Consider the following 21,458-nt stretch of genomic DNA (forward strand, 5'->3'; position numbering starts at 1 on the left):
CAGCATGATCATTACACAGATGCACCTTGTGCTATGGACAATAAAAGGCCGCAAAAATATGCACAACACAATGCCACAGCTGTCTCAAGTTGAGGGAGCGTGCAATTGGCATGCTGACTGCAGGAATGGCCACCAGAGATGTTGCCAGAGAATTATGTTAATTTCTCTGCCTCCAAAGTCGTTTTAGAGAATTTGGCAGTACGTCCAACCGGCCTCACAACCGCAGACCACGTGTAACCATGCCAACCCAGGACCTCCAAATCAGGCTTCTTCACCTTCGGAAGCATCTGAGACCAGCCACCCGGACAGCTGATGAAACTGTGGGTTTGCACAACTAAATCATTTCTGGAGGCACATTGTCATGCCATTCATCTGCCGACATCACCTCATTTTTCAGCATAATAATGCACGGCCCCGTGTCAAGCTGAAAATGTCCCAGTTCTTCCATGGCCTTCATACTCACCAGACATGTCACCCATTGAGCATGTTTGGGATGCTCTGGATCAACGTATACGACAGCGCATTCCAGTTCCCGCCAATATTCAACAACTTGGCACAGCCATTGAAGAGAGGGACAACATTCCACAATCAACAGCCTGAGATGCGAAGTAGATGTGTCACACTGCATGAGGCAAATGGTGGTCACATCAGATAATGACTGGTTTTCTGATCCATGCCCCTACCTGTTTGTTTTTTTACGGTATCTGTGACCAGAGGTATATCTGTATTATCAGTCATGTGAAATCCATAGATTAGGGCCTAAGTCATTTATTTCAATTGACTGATTTATGTAGTGGCAAGAAAAATTATGTGAACCCTTTAGAAATACCTGGATTTCTGCATAAATTGGTCATAAAATTTGATCTGATTGTCATCTAGGTCACAAGAATAGACAAACACAGTCTGCTTAAACTAATAACAAACAATTATAGGTTTGTCTTTATTGAACACACAGTGTAAACATTCACAGTGCAGGGTATGTGAACTCTTGGATTTAATAACTGGTTGACCTTCCTTTGGCAGCAATAACCTCAACCAAACGTTTTCTGCCGTTGCGGATCAGACCTGCACAACGGTCAGAAGGAATTTTGGACCATTCCTCTATACAAAACTGTTCCAGTTCAGCAATATTCTTGAGATGTCTGGTGTGCACTGCTCTCGAGGTCATGCCACAGTATCTCAAATCGGGTTGAGGTCAGGACTGACTGGGCCACTCCAGAAGGCGTATTTTCTTCTGTTGAAGACATTCTGTAGTTGATTTACTTCTGTGTTTTGAGTTGTTGTCCAGTTGCATCACCCAACTTTTGTTGAGCTTCAATTGGCGGACAGATAGCCTAACATCCTCTTTCAAAATGTCTTGATAAACCTGGGAATTCATTTTGACGATAGCAAGCTGTCCAGGCTCTGAGGCAGCAAAGCAGCCCCAAACCATGAGCTTTTAGAGATACTTTTGTAACCCTTTCCAGCTTTATGCAAGTCAACTATTCAATCTTAGGTCTTCTAAGATGGTTCACATCAGGCAACGCCTCGTGAATAGCAAACTCAAATTTTGTGAGTGTTTTTTATAGGGCAAGGCAGCATCTCCATTCTCGTCTCATTGATTGGACTCCAGGTTAGCTGACTCCAATTAGCTTTGGAGAAGTCATTAGCCTATGGGTTCACATACTTTCCCCAACCTACACTGTGAATGTTTAAATTATGTTTTCAATATAGTTAATAATGTGTGTGTTATTAGTTTAAGCACACTATGTTTGTCTATTGTTGTGATCAGATCAAATTTGATGACCAATTTATGCGGAAATCCAGGTAAATCCAAAGGGGTCATACTTTTTCTTGCCACTGTATATGAACTGTTACTCAGTAAAATCGTTGAAATTGTTGCATGTGTATATTGAAAAAAAAAAAAAAAAAAAGGAACGAAATCAGCGATAAACCTTTGTAAGACATTCATTTTCACAGTATTTATGCATCCAGATAAAAGGGAAGAAGCAACCAGCGCTCAAAGTCAAGATCTAGTAACTTCTTAAAGTTTGCCTTTAGGTCTTTAAAATGACAGGTAACAGACAACCAGTATTCAGACCCATTCACTTTTTGTTGATACGTTACAGCCTTATTCTAAAAAGGGCTCAAAAAATTGTTTTCCCCGATTCAAACTACACACAATACCCCATAATGACAGTGCAAACAGGTTTTTAGTTTTTTTTGTGTGCAAATGTAATACAAAAACAAAAAACAAGGTATTTACATAAGTATTCGAACCCTTTGGTATGAGACTCTAAAATGAGCTCATCCTGTTTCCATTGATCATCCTTGAGCTGTTTCTACAACTTCTGTGGTAAATTCATTTGATTGGACATGATATAGAAAGGCTATAGTTTGTCCAGTTTGGCCGGGCGGCCAGCTCTATGAAGAGTCTTGGTGGTTCCAAACTTCTTCCATTTAAGAATGATGGAGGCCACTGTGCTCTTGGGGACCTTCAATGCTGCAGACATTTTTTGGTACCCTTTCCCAGATCTGTGCCACGACAAAATCCTGTCTCGGATCTCTACGGACAATTCCTTCGACCTCATGGCTTGGTTTTTGCTCTGACATGCACTGTCAACTGTGGGACCTAATATAGACAGGTGTGTGCCTTTCCAAATAATGTCCAATCCATTGAATTTACCACAGATGGACTCCAATCAAGTTGTAGAAACATCTCAATGATGATCAGTGGGAACAGGAAGCACCGGAGCTGAATTTAGAGTCTCATTGCAAAGGGTGTGAATACTTCTGTAAATGAGGTATGTTGTTGAAAACCTGTTTTCGCTTTGCCATTATGGGTTATTTTGTGTAGATTGATGGGGGGGAAAAATGAATTTAATCCAATTTCAAAAAAGGCTGTAATGTAACAAAATGTGGAATAAGTCAAGGGGCCTGAATACTTTCCGAATTCTCTGTACAATATTAAACAGGTGTCTCAATTTTTTTTATTTTTAAGAATGCACGTTTTGAATAAATCCTGTCTGATCGGGGTTGATTATAGAAGGTAAGTGCTAGGGTTTTAGCTAATATCCAATCCAAAAGCGAGAGGGTCCTCAACTTTCTTTAGAATGAGTGATATAGTGGCTCGATAAAAAGGCTGGGGTATAGAGATGTATCAAAGCAGTGGGAGTAGACTGAAGCTAATAGTGGACAGAGTTGTTTAGAGAATGTCTTCAAATTCAGCTGAGAACCCGTCTCGTCCCGGTAAAATTTCTGAAGTGGTAAATGGTTAATCAAGATCCATTCTCACTGCATCTGTTAGCTTGGGTATTGGTAAACTTGAGAGGAAAGCATCTGTCATCTCCAGAGGCTTCAGTGCGATATAAATCAAATCTCATTTGAGATCAACCCTGTTTCGGTACGATATTAGGCTGTGGATTGTCTTAATTGGTGGGCTAGAATTCTGCTAAAATTCTATTTCTATGGTAGTAACCATGTAAGTACACTAACAACAGTGTAGGTAGATCAGGGTTTCTGTTAGCCGGTAAATGCCGGCTTTAAGACATGCTGTAGGTCATGTAACGGTTTGTCACATGCAATATGCTTTGTGGACTTCACCGGACAGAGGTTGCTCTCCGGTTTTGTGAGTAAACAAAAAGGTGTGGTATCTTCATATTGTCTCGGCCTTAGGCATATACCACGGCTCAATCATGGCTAGAAGGGATCCAGCTTTTGTCAAATTAACGTCAAAAGTTGATTTTCTTACCATTTTAGCTAACCTTAACCCCAACTCTGTTACCCTTACCTTTTCCTAGCCTTAGCCGGTTAGGATTATTAGGTTATGTTAATTATCCTAACCTGCTGCCTAAATTCTCCTAACCTGCAATGAAAAGTCAAATATGACGTTATTTGACAAAAACTGGATCGCTTTAAGCCATGACCTGCCGGCCCTGCTGTTTGCAGACAGTCATGTTTTGTTATTTATTAGGCCTAATTAAAAATGTTAATGCCTAGGCTAAATTAAAGAGGCCTAACATTTTCAAACAAATAGCCTATAGGACAGGTCGTTTGCAAATAATATTATACAAATATTATATTTTGAAGTAGTGCTTTATTACTATATATATACTATATATGGATGGCCAGTATATTTCTCAAATGTCCAGTAAATTCAAATCTTGCCGGTCACATTGTCCTGCGCCAAAACATAAATCCTGAGGTAGGTACACATTGGTAAATAGTGCTTGTTATGCTGTTATACCACTTGGAGGAACACACAACCACACACACATACACACACACACCTCAGCCCCTCACCGTGCATGGTGCGGATGCACTCGAAGCCCTGGAAGTCCCACAGCTTGATGGTCATGTCTGCAGAACAGGAAGCCAGCAGCTTGCCCGTCTGGTCAAAGGAGATGTCCTGGACAGAGTCTGTATGGCCCTTCAGTGTCCGCTCAAAGTCCCCTGCCTCATAGTCCCACACCTAGAGAAATACACACACATTACAAACACACAGTCAGTTAATATCGCTTTGAAACATTTTCAATATGACAATAAACTTCCTCTGGATCAATGCAAATGAGCATAAAATGTTTTGGAAATTGGAATCATACCCAATGCAAGTGAGAGAGAAAGAAAGGAGAAAAATAAAAGAAAGAGTAGAGGGAAAGAGAGACAGCGAAAGAAAAGAGAGAAAGGCGGTGAAAGAAAGAGCAGGAGGAGATTTGCATGTATCCCAGGGTACAGTGCTCGGTGCTCTGCCAACGTTGCCCCTGGTTACCAGAGCATCACCCCATCTCAACGTAGATAAGCAGTGACACAGCAGAAAAGACAAACGAGTGAGGGAGAGAGATTGAGAGAAAAAGCAAGAGAACAGGCTGAATGAACAACAAAACACTGAATGGAATATGAAATATTTTGGGGAATGGCCTCGTCTCCGAGGGAAGATGGCAGGTAGCCCTATGTGGGGCTGCTGGCATCGAAACCCACCCCACTGGGGGAGAGGAGCTCCAATGATGGGCCTTAAGGTTATTATAGCTGGTGGTGGTGAGGGTGGTGGATGGTTGTCGAAAACTGTTGCTGAAAAACAGCAAGTGAGAGAACGAGGGTAAGTTGACACACACTTAGGTTGGAGTTATTAAAACTCGTTTTTCAACCACTCCACAAATTTCTTGTAAACAAACTATAGTTTTGACAAGTCGGTTAGGACATCTACTTTGTGCATGACACAAGTCATTTTTCCAACAATTGTTTAGACAGATTATTTCACTGTATCACAATTGCAGTGGGTTAGAAGTTTACATACACTAAATTGACTGTGCTTTTAAACAGCTTGGAAAATTCCAGAAAATTATGTCATGGCTTTAGAAGCTTCTGATAGGCTAATTTACATAATTTGAGTCAATTGGAGGTGTACCTGTTGATGTATTTCAATGCCTACCTTCAAATTCAGTGCCTCTTTGCTTGACATCATGGGAAAATCAAAAGAAATCAGCCAAGACCCCTTGTGAGACCATATGCTGACACATGCACATTTGTGGCCTGCTGGAGGTCATTTTGCAGGGCTCTGGCAGTGCTCCTCCTTGCACAAAGGCGGAGGTAGCGGTCCTGCTGCTGGATTGTTGCCCTCCTACGGCCTCCTTCACGTCTCCTGATGTACTGGCCTGTCTCCTGGTAGCGCCTCCATGCTCTGGACACGACGCTGACAGACACAGCAAACCTTCTTGCCACAGCTCGCATTGATGTGCCATCCTGGATGAGCTGCACTACCTGAGCCACTTGTGTGTGTTGTAGACTCCGTCTCATGCTACCACTAGAGTGAAAGCCAGCATTCAAAAGTGACCAAAACATCAGCCAGGAAGCATAGGAACTGAGAAGTGGTCTGTGGTCACCACCTGCAGAACCACTCCTTTATTGGGGGTGTCTTGCTAATTGCCTATAATTTCCACCTTTTGTCTATTCCATTTGCACAACAGCATGTGAAATTTATTGTCAATCAGTGTTGCTTCCTAAGTGGACAGTTTGATTTCACAGAAGTGTGATTGACTTGGAGTTACATTGTGTTGTTTAAGTGTTCCCTTTATTTTTTTGAGCAGTGTATATCCACAGTAAAACGAGTCCTATATCGACATAACCTGAAAGGCCGCTCAGCAAGGAAGAAGCCACTGCACCAAAACCGCCATAAAAAAATCCAGACTACGGTTTGCAACTGCACATGGGGACAAAGATCGTACTTTTTGGAGAAATGCCCTCTGGTCTGACGAAACAAAAATAGAACTGTTTGGCCATAATGACCATCGTTATGTTAGGAGGAAAAAGGAGGAGGCTTGCAGGCCAAAGAACACCATCCCAACCGTGAAGCACAGGGTGGCAGCATCATGTTGTAGGGGTGCTTTGCTGCAGGAGGGACTGGTGCACTTCACAAAATAGATGGCATCATGAGGGAGGAAAATTATGTGGAAATATTGAAGACACATCTCAAGACATCAGTCTTGAGGAAGTTAAAGCTTGGTCGCAAATGGGTCTTCCAAATGGACAATGACCCCAAGCATACTTCCAAAGTTGTGGCAAAATGGTTTAAGGACAACGACGTCAAGGTATTAGAGTGGACATCACAAAGCCCTGACCTCAATCCTATAGAAAATTTGTGGGGAGAACTGAAAAAGCATGTGCGAGCAAGGAGGCCTACAAACCTGACTCAGTTACACCAGCTCTGTCAGAGCTGGAGGAATGGGCCAAAATTCACCCAACTTATTATGGGAAGCTTGTGGAAGGCTACCCGAAACGTTTGACCCAAGTTAAACAATTTAAAGGCAATGCTACCAAATAATAGAGTGTATGCAAACTTCTGACCCACTGGGAATGTGACTAAAGAAATAAAAGCTGAAAAATCATTCTCTCTACTATTATTCTGACATTTCACATTCTTTAAATACAGTGGTGATCCTAACTGACCTAAAACAGGGAATTCTTACTCGGATTAAATGTCAGGAATTGTGAAAAACTGAGTTTAAATGTATTTGGCTAAGGCGTATGTAAACTTCTGACTTCAACTGTAAATGCATCCCAGGATTTACACCCATTGGTTGAGAGAGAAGAAGGTGATAATTGCAAGAGTGAGCCCATAGGCTGAACAGCAAGCATGAGGAATGTGCATTTTTGTAAACAGGGTAAATAGGTGAATGATATTCCGCACATGGTTAATAGGAAAGAGGAGAAGAAACAAGACGCCGGTAGAATAGGAAAAAGTGAATTGTGTGATTACTGGATGAAATCAATCAAGCATTCAGCCTTCCTGGTAGAACTATCGTAAACTACAGCGCATTCGCAAAGTATTCAGACAACCTTATTCTCAAAGTGATTAAAAATAAAAATAAATTCCCGCCCGCAATAAATCTGCACACAATATCCCATAATGACAAAGCAAAAACAGGTTTACACATTTTTGCTAATGTATTAAATGTAAAAAACTGAAATATATATTTTTAAGCAAATATAATAAAAATAAACTGAAATTACATTTTTAAGTATTTACTCAGTATTTACTCAGTACTTTGTTGAAGCACCTTTGGCAGCGATTACAGTCTTGGGTATGACTCTACACGCTTGACAACTGTATTTGGGGAGTTTCTCTCATTCTTCTCTGCAGATCCTCTCAAGCTCTGTCAGGTTGGATTAGGGAGCTTCGCTGCACAGCAATTTTCAGGTCTCTCCAGAGATGTTCGATCGGGTTCAAGTCCAAGCTCTGGCTGGGCCACTTGGACATTCAGAGACTTGTCAGAAAAGCCACTCCTGCATTCTCTTGGCTGTGTGCTTAGGATCGTTGTCCTGTTAGAATGTGAACCGTCGCCCCAGTCTGAGGCTGTGAGCACTCTGGAGCAGGTTGTCATTTTTCCCTTGATCCTGACTAGTCTCCCAGTCCCTGCCACTGAAAAACATCCCCAAAGCATGATGCTGCCACCACCATGATTCACCGTAGGGATGGTGCCAGGCTTCCTCCAGACGTGACGCTTGGCATTCAGGCCAAAGAGTTCAATCTTGATTTCATCAGACCAGAGAATCTTGTTTCTCATGATCTGAGTGCTTATAGGTAGGTGCCTGGCCAATCTACCATAAAGGCCTGATTGGTGGAGTGTTGCAGAGATGGTTATCCTTCTGAAAGGTTCTCCCATCTCAACAGAGGAACTCTGGGGCTCTGTCAGAGTGACCATCAGGTTTTTGGTCACCTCCAAGGCCAAGTCCATTCTCCCCCTATTGCTCAGTTCGGTCGGGCGGCCAGCCAGCTCTAGGAAGAATCTTGGTGGTTCCACACTTCTTCCATTTAAGAATGATGGAGGCCACTGTGTTCTTGGGGACCTTCAATGCTACAGAATTGTTTTGGTACCCTTCGCTAGATCTGTGCCTCGACACAATCCTGTCTCAGAGCTCTACGGACAATTCCTTCGACCTCATGGCTTTGTTTTTGCTCTGACATGCACTGTCAACTGTGGGACCTTATATAGACAGGTGTGTGCCTTTCCAAATCTTGTCCAATCAATTGAATTTACCACAAATGGACTCCAAGTTGTAGAAACATCTCAAGGATGATCAATGGAAACAGGATGCATCGGAGCTGAATTTAGAGTCTTATAGCAAAGTATCTGAATACTTATGCAAATAAGGTATTTTATCAATTTGAAACATTTCTAGAAACCCGTTTCATTTTCTCATTATGGGGTATTGTGTGTAGATTGATAAGGACATTTTTTGATTGAATAATTTTTCAGAATAAGGCTGTAATGTAACAAAATGTGGAAAAAGTCAAGTGGTCTGAATAGTTTCCGAATGAGGAATAAGGAAAATGAGAGCAACAGAGCAAGAGTAGGAGAGAGAGAGAGAGAGGATATAGAGAAGATTATGAGGACGAAAGCTAATGGACAGGGTGGGGCTGCTAAGAGATAATATCTAATGGGACACAGTCACTGACATACAGTATGTGTTAAAAAAAAAATTAAAAAAAATTGTGGACCAGGGAACCGTAGGCCTACATAAGATACATAGACCTATTGAAACAACCAGCTTGGATTGGAAACAATACTACCATATAAAAGGTTCAAAGAAATACTTTGTTTCTAGGAGTGACCGAAGACAGACAGACAAAATGAATAAAGTGAGCAAAAGAAGCATATTGTCATATAAAGTGTATAAACTCACAATCTCAATTCAATTAGACCCCCAAATAAAGTTCTGAATGTCCAAGTCCCAAACCCAACAAAAAATGAGCAAAATTCAAAATTCAAAATACAAAAATATAAGTAATCCAATATAAGCACAAACTAATACAGTCAACAGGATCAATCTCACCGGATGGTTGAGGAAGAGGAAAATCCCGCCTGGTGGAGATTTCCTTATCAAATCAAACTTTATTTGTCACATGCGCCAAATACAACAAGTGTAGACGTTACAGTGAAATGCATACTTACAAGCCCTTAACCAACAGTGCCGTTCACGAAGAGTTAAGAAAATATTTCCCAAGTAGACTAAAATAAAAAGTAATAATAAAAATAACACAATAAGAATAAAAATAATGAGGCTATATACAGGGGGCACCGGTACCGAGTCAGTGTGCGGGGGTACAGATTAGTTGAGGTAATTTGTACATGTAGGTGGTGGTGAATGCATAGATAATAAACAGCGAGTAGCAGCGGTGTACAAAAGGGAGGGGTCAATGTAAATTGACCGGTGGCGATTTTATTCACTGTTCAGCAGTCTTATGGCTTGGGGGTAGAAGCTGTTAAGGAGCCTTCTGGTCCTAGACTTGGCGCTCCGGTACCACTTGCCGTGTGGTAGCAGAGAGAACAGTCTATGACTTGGGTGACTGGAGTCTCTGACAATTTTATGGGCTTTCTTCTGACACCGCCTATTATATACAGTTGAAGTCTGAAGTTTACATACACTTAGGTTGGAATCATTAAAACTTGTTTTTCAACCACTCCACAAATTTCTTGTCAACGAACTATAGTTTTGGCAAGTCGGTTAGGACATCAACTGTGTGCATGACATGTAATTTTCCCAACAATTGTTTACAGACAGATTATTTCACTTATAATTCACTGTATTACAATTCCAGTGGGTCAGACGTTTACATAGACTAAGTTGACTGTGCCTTTAAACAGCTTAGAAAATTCCAGAAAATGATGTCATGGCCTTAGAAGCTTCTGATAGGCTAATTGACATAATTTGAGTCAATTGGAGGTGTACCTGTGGACGTATTTCAAGGCCTACCTTCAAACGCAGTGCCTCTTTGCTTGACATCATGGGAAAATAAAAATAAAATCAGCCAAAAAAATTGTAGACCGGCCTCCCGGGTGGCGCAGTGGTCTAGGGCACTGCATCGCAGTGCTAACTGCGCCACCAGAGTCTCTGGGTTCGCGCCCAGGCTCTGTCGCAGCCGGCCGCGACCGGGAGGTCCGTGGGGCGACGCACAATTGGGCTAGCGTCGTCCGGGTTAGGGTGGGTTTGGCCGGTAGGGATATCCTTGTCTCATCGCGCTCCAGCGACTCCTGTGGCGGGCCGGGCGCAGTGCGTGCTAACCAAGGGGGCCAGGTGCACGGTGTTTCCTCCGACACATTGGTGCGGCTGGCTTCCGGGTTGGAGGCGCGCTGTGTTAAAGAAGCAGTGCGGCTTGGTTGGGTTGTGCTTCGGAGGACGCATGGCTTTCGACCTTCGTCTCTCCCGAGCCCGTACGGGAGTTGTAGCGATGAGACAAGATAGTTATTACTAGCGATTGGATACCACGAAAATTGGGGAGAAAAGATAAAAAAAAAAAAAAATTGTAGACCTCCACAAGTATGGTTCATCTTTGGGAGCAACGCATGAAGGTACCACGTTCATCTGGGCAACCAATAGTACATAAGTATAAACACCATGGGACTACGCAGCCGGATTAATACTAGGTTTAAATGTCAGGAATTGTGAAAAACTGAGTTTAAATGTATTTGGCTAAGGTGTATGTAAACTTTCGACTTCAACTGTAGGTCCTGGATGGCAGGAAGCTTGTATATTTGGACCATGATAGTTCGTTGGTGATGTGGACACCAACGAACTTGAAAAACTCTCGACCTGCTCCACTACAGCCCGTTGATGTGAATGGGAGCCTGTTTGTCATGCCTTTTCCTGTAGTCCACGATCAGCTCCTTTGTCTTGCTCACATTGAGGGAGAGGTTGTGGTCCTGGCACCACAATACCAGTTCTCTGACCTCCCTATAGGCTGTCTCATCGTTGTTGGTGATCAGGCCTACCACTGTTGTGTCTTCAGAAAACTTAATGGTGCTGGAGTCGTGCTTGGCCACGCAGTCGTGGGTGAACAGGGAATACAGGAGGGGACTAAGTACACACCCCTGAGGGGCCCCAGTGTTAAGGATCAGCGTGGCAGTTGTGTTGTTGCCTACTCTTACCACCTGGGGGCGGCCTATCAGGAAGTCCAGGATCCAGTTGCAGAGGGAGCTGTTTAGTCCCAGAGTCCTTAGCTTAGTGATGAGCTTCGTGGTCACTATGGTGTTGAACGCTGAGCTGTAGTCAATGAACAGCATTCTTACATAGGTATTCCTTTTGTCCAGATGAGAAAGGGCAGTGTGGAATGCGATTGAGATTGCATCATCTGTGGATCTGTTGGGGCGGTATGCGAATTGGAGTGGGTCTAAGGTGTCTGGGAGGATGCTGTTGATGTGAGCCATGACCAGTCTTTCAAAGCACGGGGCAGAAATAATTTAGGCAGGTTACCTTTGCTTCCTTGGGCACAGGGACTATGGTGGTCTGCTTGAAACATGTAGGTATTACAGACTCGGTCAAGGAGAAGGTGAAAATGTCAGTGAAGACACTTGACAGTTGGTCCACACATGCTTTGAGTACACGTCCTGTTAATCCGTCTGGCCCAGCGGCTTTTGTGAATGTTGACCTGTTTAAAGATTTTGTTCACATCGGCTACCGAGAGCATTATCACACAGTCTTCCAGAACAGCTGGTGCTCTCGTGCATGCTTCAGTGTTGCTTGCTTAGAAGCGAGTGTAAAAGGCATTCTCTGCCTCTAACCCTATTACAGGGGCTGAGTCACTGGATTACTGGTGCTCTTTCATGCCGTCCCTAGGAGGGGTGCGTCACTTGAGTGGGTTGAGTTACTGACGTGATCTTCCTGTCTGGGTTGGCGCCCCCCCTTGGTTTGTGCTGTGGTGGAGATCTTTGTGGGCTATACTCGGCCTTGTCTCAGGATTGTAAGTTGGTGGTTGAAGATATCCCTCTAGTGGTGCGGGGGCTGTGCTTTGGCAAAGTGGGTGGGGTTATATCCTTCCTGTTTGGCCCTGTCCGGGGGTATCATCAGATGGGGCCACAGTGTCTCCTGACCGCTCCTGTCTCAGCCTCCAGTATTTATGCTGCAGTAGTTTATGTGTCGGGGGGCTAGGGTCAGTTGGTTATACCTGGAGTACTTCTCCTGTCTTATCCAGTGTCCTGTGTGAATTTAAGTATGCTCTCTCTAATTCTCTCGTTCTCTCTTTCTTTCTCTCTCTCTGAGAACCTGAGCCCTAGGACCATACGTCACGACAAACCGGGCATGATGACTCCTTGCTGTCCCCAGTCCACCTGGCCTTGCAGCTATTCCAGTTTCAACTGTTCTGCCTGCGGTTATGGAACCGCCACCTGTCCCAGACCTGCTGTTTTCAACTCTTAATGATCGGCTATGAAAAGCCAACTGAAAATTATTCATGATTATTATTTGACCATGCTTGTCACTTATGAACATTTTGAACATCTTGGCATAGTTCTGTTATAATCTCCACCCGGCACAGCCAGAAGAGGACTGGCCACCCCTCATAGCCTGGTTCCTCTCTAGGTTTCTTCCTAGGTTTTGGCCTTTCTAGGGAGTTTTTCCTAGCCACCGTGCTTCTACACCTGCATTGCTTGCTGTTTGGGGTTTTAGGCTGGGTTTCTGTACAGCACTTCGAGATATTAGCTGATGTACGAAGGGCTATATAAAATAAACTTGATTGATTGATTGATTTAGCTTGTCTGGTAGGCTCGCGTCACTGGGCAGCTCGTGTCTGGGTTTCCCTTTGTAGTCTGTAATAGTTTTCAAGTTCTGCCACATCCGACGAGCATCAGAGCCGGTGTAGTAGGATTCAATCTTAATCCTGTATTGCCGCTTTGCTTGTTTGATGTTTCGTCTGAGGGCATAGCGGGATTTCTTATAAACGTCCGGTTTAGTCTCCCGCATCTTGAAAGAGGCAGCTTTAGCCTTTAGCTCGATGCTGCCTGTATTCCATGGCTTCTGGTTGGGATATGTATGTACAGTCACTGTGGGGATGACGTCGTTGATGCACTTATTGATGAAGCCTATGACTGAGGTGGTGTACTCCTCAATGCCATTGCATGAATCCCGGAACATATTCCAGTCTGTGCTAGCAAAACAGTCCTGTAGTGTAGCATCCGCATCATCTGATCACTTCCGTATTGAGCGAGTCACTGGTACTCCCTGCTTTAGTTTTTGCTTGTAAGCAGGAATCAGGAGGATAAAATTATGGTCAGATTGCCAAATGGAGTGCGGGGGAGAGCTTTGTATGCATCTCTGTGTGTGGAGTAAAGGTGGTCTAGGATCTTTTTTTCTCTGGTTGCACATGTGATTTGCGTGTAAAAATTTGGTAGAACTGATTTAAGTTTGCCTACATTAAAGACCCCGGCCACTAGGAGTGCCGTTTCTGGGTGAGCATTTTCTTCTTTGCTAATGGCCTTATAGAGTTGGTTGAGAGCGGTCTTAGTGCCAGCTTCGTTCTGTGGTGGTAAATAGATGGCTACAAATAATATAGATGAGAACTCTCTTGGTAGATAGTGTGGTCTACAGCTTATCATAAGGGACTCTACCTTAGGTGAGCAATACCTCAAGACTTCTTTAATATTCGACATTGCGCACCAGCTTTTATTGACAAATAGACACACACCCCCACCCCTCGTCTTACCAGAGGTAGCGTCTCTGTTCTGCCAGTGCATGGAAAATCCCGCTACCTCTATATTGTTCGTATCGTCGTTCAGCCACGTCTCGGTGAAACATAAGATGTTACAGTTTTTAATGTCCCGTTGGTAGGATAATCTTAAATCGTAGGTCATAAATTGTATTTTTCAATGATTGCACGTTAGCAAGAAAAACGAATGGCAGTGGGTGTTTACTCGCTCGCCTACGGATTCTCAGAAGACTGCCCGATCTGCGGCCCCTTTTCCTGCGTCTTTTCTTCACGCAAATGGCGGGAATCTGGGCCTGTTCCAGTGAAAGCAGGATATCCTTCTCGTCGGACTCGTTAAAGGAAAAAGTTTATTCCAGTCCGCGGTGAGTAATCGCTGTTCTGATGTCCAGAAGTTATTTTCAGTCATAAGAGACAGTAGCAGCAACGTTATGTACACAATAAGTAAAAAAATAAGTTACACAAAACACAAAAAAACTAACTAAATAGCACAATTGGTTGGGAGAATGTAAAACGTCAGCCATGTTCTTCGGCGCCATCTTATAACATCTCAATGTTCATGGCATCCTCCAAAACGCCCAACATATAAATGATTTGTAGTTAACAATTCACAAATGATCAACAATTATTACATGGAATGACGAATATAGGTTCTTAAAAAGGTTTTTCCAAACAAATAGAACCTCAGCCAGGTATACACCAAACATTAGAAAATTCTCCTCCATTTCTAAAATAGACATGCCGTCTTAAAAGGTATAGCCCACCAAACTGACAATGGCAGCCATCTTAGATTTGACAGTGAAAATAATGCAGTCTAAACTGGCAGATACATAATACAACAGCATGAAAATGAAAATATACATAAAGTTTCACCTTGCAAGGATTTTTAAAAATCTTTCAAACCTGACATAATTATATGTCTATCACCTCATACTTGTGCCAGCATCCCAACTATGGCTCCCTGGTCCACATACACTTTTGCTGTACTTTTAAACCAAGAGCTTAGCAAATAATTGAAGCACACACCTTGATGGTGGCGTCCTCGGAGGAGGTGACCATGACGGAGAAGACAGGATGGAAGATGACCCGTGTGACGGGGGAGCGGTGGCCGCTCAGGGCGTATCTCTCTGGAGGACGGGGGATCCACTCCTTAGGGTCCCTCTTCTGGGCCACCGGACCCCCTAGAGTGATCTCCTCTTTGGCCTCATTTAGCTTCGACTCCAGCTCCATCACCTGGAGGAGAGAAGGGGTGGGAAAGAGCGACGAGAGAGGTATAAAAAGAAGGAATAGTTGGAAGATTAGGGGTGGAAAAGAAGACAACAAGAGAAGAGAGGAATAGAGGTGATAGTTCAGTTGGTTGTTTATTATTCTCCAACAGTGTTGTTTCACGCATACTCCAGATAAACAGTGCATTCAAAGTATTCAGACCCTTTCACATTTTCCATATTTTGTTACGTTACAGCCGTATTCTAAAAAAAAATGTATACAAAAAATGTGTCTACACACAATACCCCATAATGACAAAGCAAAAACAGGTTTGTAGAAATGTTTTCAAATGTATTAAAATTTAAAAACAGAAATACCTTATTTACATAAGTATTCAGACCCTTCGCTACGAGACTCGAAATTGAGCTCAGGTGCATCCTGTTTCCATTGACCATCCTTGAGTTGTTTCTACAACTTGATTGGAGTCCACCTGTGGTAAATTCAATTGATTGGACATGATTTGGAAAGGCACACACCTGTCTATATAAAGGTTGACAGTGTATGTCAGAGCAAAACCAAGCCATAAGGTAGAAAGAATTGTTCATAGAGCTCCGAGGCAGGATTGTGTCGAGGCACATATCTGGGGAAGGGTACTAAAAATGTATTGCAGCATTGAATGTCCCCAAGAACACAGTGGCCTCCATCATTCTTAAATGGAAGAAGTTTGGAACCACCAAGACTCTTTCTAGAGCTGGCTGCCCGAGGGAGAAGGGCCTTGGTCAGGGAGGTGACCAAGAACCGATGGTCACTCTGACAGAGTTCCAGAGTTCCTCTGTGGAGAACCTTCCAGAAGGACAACCATCTCTGCAGCACTCCACCAATCAGACCTTTATGGTAAAGTGGCCAGATGGAAGCCACCCTTCAGTAAAAGGCAGATGACAGCCCGCTTGGAGTTTGCCAAAAGGCACCTAAAGGACTCTCAGACCATGAGAAACAAGATTCTCTGGTCTGATGAAACCAAGATTGAACTCTTTGGCCTGAATGCATTGTGTCTGAATACTTATGTGAATGTGATTTAAGTTGTACCTTTTTAATACAATTTGCCAATATTTCTAAAAAACAGTTTTTCTTTGTCATTATGGGGTATTGTGGGGTATGGGGTATTGTGTGTAGATTTTTAAATCAATTTTATAATAAGGCTGTAACATAAAATGTGGAAAACGTGTAGGGGTCTGAATTAGGGATGCTCGATATATCGGTAAGCATATAGGACTGGCCGATATTAACTAAAAATGCCAACATCGGCATCGGCCCGATGTGTAGTTTAACGCCAATGTGCAAAACCGATGTCAATGCTGACGTGCATACAGTGGGGCAAAAAAGTATTTAGTCAGCCACCAATTGTGCAAGTTCTCCCACTTAAAAAGATGAGAGAGGCCTGTAATTTTCATCATAGGTACACTTCAACTATGACAGACAAAATGAGAAAAAAAAAATCCAGAAAATCACATTGTAGGATTTTTTATGAATTTATTTGCAAATTATGGTGGAAAATAAGTATTTGGTCACCTACAAACAAGCAAGATTTCTGGCTCTCACAGACCTGTAACTAACTCCTCTGTCCTCCACTCGTTACCTGTATTAATGGCACCTGTTTGAACTTGTTATCAGTATAAAAGACACCTGTCCACAACCTCAAACAGTCACACTCCAAACTCCACTATGGCCAAGACCAAAGAGCTGTCAAAGTACACCAGAAACAAAATTGTAGACCTGCACCAGGCTGGGAAGACTGAATCTGCAATAGGTAAGCAGCTTGGTTTGAAGAAATCAACTGTGGGAGCAATTATTAGGAAATGGAAGACATACAAGACCACTGATAATCTCCCTCGATCTGGGGCTCCACGCAAGATCTCACCCCGTGGGGTCAAAAGGATCACAAGAACGGTGAGCAAAAATCCCAGAACCACACGGGGGGACCTAGTGAATGACCTGCAGAGAGCTGGGACCAAAGTAACATAGCCTACCATCTGTAACACACTACGCCGCCAGGGACTCAAATCCTGCAGTGCCAGACGTGTCCCCCTGCTTAAGCCAGTACATGTCCAGGCCCGTCTGAAGTTTGCTAGAGAGCATTTGGATGATCCAGAAGAAGATTGGGAGAATGTCATATGGTCAGATGAAACCAAAATAGAACTTTTTGGTAAAAACTCATCTCGTCGTGTTTGGAGGACAAAGAATGCTGAGTTGCATCCAAAGAACACCATACCTACTGTGAAGCATGGGGGTGGAAACATCATGCTTTGGGGCTGTTTTTCTGCAAAGGGACCAGGACGACTGATCCGTGTAAAGGAAAGAATGAATGGGGCCATGTATCGTGAGATTTTGAGTGAAAACCTCCTTCCATCAGCAAGGGCATTGAAGATGAAACGTGGCTGGGTCTTTCAGCATGACAATGATCCCAAACACACCGCCCGGGCAACGAAGGAGTGGCTTCGTAAGAAGAATTTCAAGGTCCTGGAGTGGCCTAGCCAGTCTCCAGATCTCAACCCCATAGAAAATCTTTGGAGGGAGTTGAAAGTCCGTGTTGCCCGGCAACAGCCCCAAAACATCACTGCTCTAGAGGAGATCTGCATGGAGGAATGGGCCAAAATACCAGCAACAGTGTGTGAAAACCTTGTGAAGACTTACAGAAAACATTTGACCTCTGTCATTGCCAACAAAGGGTATATAACAAAGTATTGAGATAAACTTTTGTTATTGACCAAATACTTATTTTCCACCATAATTTGCAAATAAATTCATTAAAAATCCTACAATGTGATTTTCTGGATTTTTTTTCTCATTTTGTCTGTCATAGTTGAAGTGTACCCATGATGAAAATTACAGGCCTCTCTCATCTTTTTAAGTGGGAGAACTTGCACAATTGGTGGCTGACTAAATACTTTTTTGCCCCACTGTACTTATATAACGTACACACTACCGTCCAAAAGTTTGGGGTCACTTAGAAATGTTCTTGTTATCCATGAAAACATACATGAAATGGGTTGCAAAATTAATAGGAAATATAGTCAAGACATTGACAAGGTTATAAATAATGATTTTTAACTGAAATTTAACTGTGTCCTTCAAACTTTGCTTTCGTCAATGAATCCCTCATTTGCAGCAAAATACAGCCTTGCAGACCTTTGGCATTCTAGTTGTTAATTTGTTGAGGTAATCTGAAGAGATTTCACCCCATGCTTCCTGAAGCACCTCCCACAAATTGGATTGGCTTGATAGGCATTTCTTATGTACCATACGGTCAAGCTGCTCCCACAACAGCTCAATAGGGTTGAGATCCGGTGACTGTGCTGGCCACTCCATTATTGACAGAATACCAGAATACCAGAATACCTCTTCCCTAAATAGTTCTTGCATAGTTTGGAGCTGTGCTTTGGGCCATTGTTCTGTTGTAGGAGGAAATTGTCTCCAATTAAGAGCCGTCCACAGGGTATGGCATGTTGCAAAAGGGAGTGATAGCCTTCCTTCCTTGTGTATAAGGTAGTCATTGTGAATATGTTAGATTACTTGTTAGATAATTCTGCACTGTCGGAACTAGGAGCACAAGCATTTCGCAACACTCGCATTAACATCTGCTAACCATGTGTATGTGACCAATACAATTTAATTTGATACCCTGTACAAATCTCCCACTTTACCATCACTAAAGCACCCCCAGACCATCACATTGCCTACACCATGCTTGACAGATGGCGTCAAGCACTCCTCCAGCATCTTTTCATTTTTTCTGCGTCTCACAAATGTAATTTTTTGTGATCTGAACACCTCAAACTTAGATTCGTCTGTTCATAACACTTTTTTCCAATCTTCCTCTGTCCAGTGTCTGTGTTCTTTTGCCCATTTTAATATTTTATTTTTATTGGCCAGTCTGGGATATGGCTTTTTCTTTGCAACTCTGCCTAGAAGGCCAGCATCCCGGAGTCGCCTCTTCACTGTTGACGCTGAGACTGGTGTTTTGCGGGTACTATTTAACGAAGCTGCCAGTTCAGGACTTGTGAGGCGTCTGTTTCTCAAACTAGACACTAATGTACTTGTCCTCTTGCTCAGTTGTGCACCGGGGCCTCCCACTCCTCTTTCTATTCTGGTCAGAGCCAGTTTGCGCTGTTCTGTGAAGGGAGTAGTACACAGAGATCTTCAGTCTCTGTGTATGAGATCTTCAGTCTCTGGCAATTTCTCGCATGGAATAGCCTTCATTTTTCAAAACAAGAATAGAGTGACGAGTTTCAGAAGAAAGTTCTTTGTTTCTGGACATTTTGAGCCCGTAATTGAACCCACAAATACTGATGCTCCAGATACTCAACTAGTCTGAAGGCCAGTTTTATTGCTTCTTTAAATCAGCACAACAGTTTTCAGCTGTGCTAACATAATTGCGAAAGGATTTTCTAATGATAAACTTGGATTAGCTAACACAACGTGCCATTGGAACACAGGAGTGATGGTTGCTGATAATGGGCCTCTGTACGCCTATGTAGATATTCCATTATCTACAATAGTCGTTTACAACATTAACAATGTCTACACTGTATTTCTGATTAATTGATGTTATTTTAAAAATGGACACAAGTGACCCCAAATCTTTTGAACGGTAGTGTAGGTAGGTGACGTAATGACGTCACAAAAAATACAGCGCTACACGTGCAACACGGCATTCCAAACCTAGCCCACAATGTCTGCAGTGTGGATCTATTTTGAAGTTTCAAAGGAAGATAAAGGCCATTTGCAACATTTGTGCTGCTATTATTTCCAGAGGGGAGAAAGTGAAATCTTTCAATACCACAAACCTAATTACTCATTTGAAAGTGCATCACCACCAGACGTTCAGCGACTACTTAGAAAAAAAGCACAAAAAAACTAAGCGCACAATTCCAACAACTAAACAAGTTAAAGTCGAGCAGTCATTTGAAAGAGTAAGAACATTTCAGCGAGACAACTCAAAGGCGAAATCCATTAACGCCAAGATAATGGGATTCATTGCCCTTGACAATCAACTGTTCTCTGTCGTGGATGATGTTGGCTTTCGCCGACTGTTCGAGCACCTTGAGCCCCGGTACACAATACCAAGTAGGCGCTATTTTTCATATGTTACCCTACCGGAGTCACACATTATTGTTGAAAAGCACATCCATGAGCTACTTGCTGTGGGCATCACTGCTATTAGCTTCATGACTGACATTTGGACCAGCGATGTCAGCCCCATGGGCATGCGGAGTCTGACAGCACAGTGGGTCGACGAGGATTTCGTAATATGGAAAACAGTATTGCATGCTCAAGAATGTGCTGGTTCTCATACCACTGCTGCCATTTCAATGGCATTTGAGAACATGTTTGAAACTTGGAAACATGAACACACTCCTAGCGCCATTCGAACAACTGACTCGAGAAATAAGCTCATCAACTGTCTGCAGCAGATGTGATACCCTCTGTCATGGCATTGAAACGCCTGCTCAACTAAACTGCCGACACAGACCGTGGGGTTATAACTTGCAAAAGTACTCTACTTGTGGCTGTGAACAAGCGATTCGGTGTCATTCTCTCTGAGCCTCTTCACTGTGTCGCCACCATGCTCGATGCTAGGTACAAGGGCCGCTACTTCAATGCAGACAAGAAAAAGGGTTTTTACGTGAAATGTTAGACACAGCTGGACAAGATGGAAACGGACACAGTGACAGTGTGCACCGAGGAAGAGGCCACTGACAGACAGAGCTGAATCTTCACTGCTTGACATGTATGATGAAATCCTGGTTGAGAATTAAACAACTGAACAAATGAACAACAAAACAGCACAGCAAGTAAATTAAAGAAATAGGTTTTGATTATGTTTTACTGGTAATGGGGACATACGTAAATGCCAACAAAATAACTTTTTGGTGTGTGTTTCAACTATTTAACTTAACTAGAATGCTTAAAAAAGGTAGCTAAACTGTTAAATATCAGTTATCGGTATCTGTTTTTTTGGCAAGGAAAATATCAAATATCGGTATCGGCCAAAAATTTTATATCAGTGTATCCCTAGTCTGAATACTTTCCGAATGCACTGTTCACACATACAACAGTCACAGTCAACTGACATACACATCAACTACCATAACGCCACAAACGTGACGTCAACAATCACCTTCTTCTGTAATCTGATGACAGAGGTCCATTTCTTTTCCAAAAGACCAGCGTACTTCTTATCTAACTCCTCATTCTGTGGAAGAGAGGGAGGGGAGACAGAAATGGAAATATGAGAGAATGA

General features: G+C 42.9%; 1 protein-coding gene across 3 annotated transcripts in view; it reads right to left on the minus strand.

The window, feature by feature from the left end:
• LOC120057413 (lissencephaly-1 homolog B) overlaps positions 1–21,458 on the minus strand; it is a 49,245-nt gene that overhangs the window by 8,910 nt on the left and 18,877 nt on the right. For all 3 annotated transcript variants that reach the window (XM_039006033.1, XM_039006034.1, XM_039006035.1), the window contains exons 4-6: positions 21,336–21,410; positions 14,978–15,184; positions 4,282–4,450 (exon numbers count right to left, since the gene is read on the minus strand). In XM_039006033.1, the coding sequence (XP_038861961.1) occupies positions 4,282–4,450; positions 14,978–15,184; positions 21,336–21,410 (451 nt within the window). The remainder of the gene's footprint in view (positions 1–4,281; positions 4,451–14,977; positions 15,185–21,335; positions 21,411–21,458) is intronic.

The sequence above is a fragment of the Salvelinus namaycush genome, chromosome 12 (assembly GCF_016432855.1).
Source record: "Salvelinus namaycush isolate Seneca chromosome 12, SaNama_1.0, whole genome shotgun sequence".
Lineage (NCBI taxonomy): Eukaryota > Metazoa > Chordata > Actinopteri > Salmoniformes > Salmonidae > Salvelinus > Salvelinus namaycush.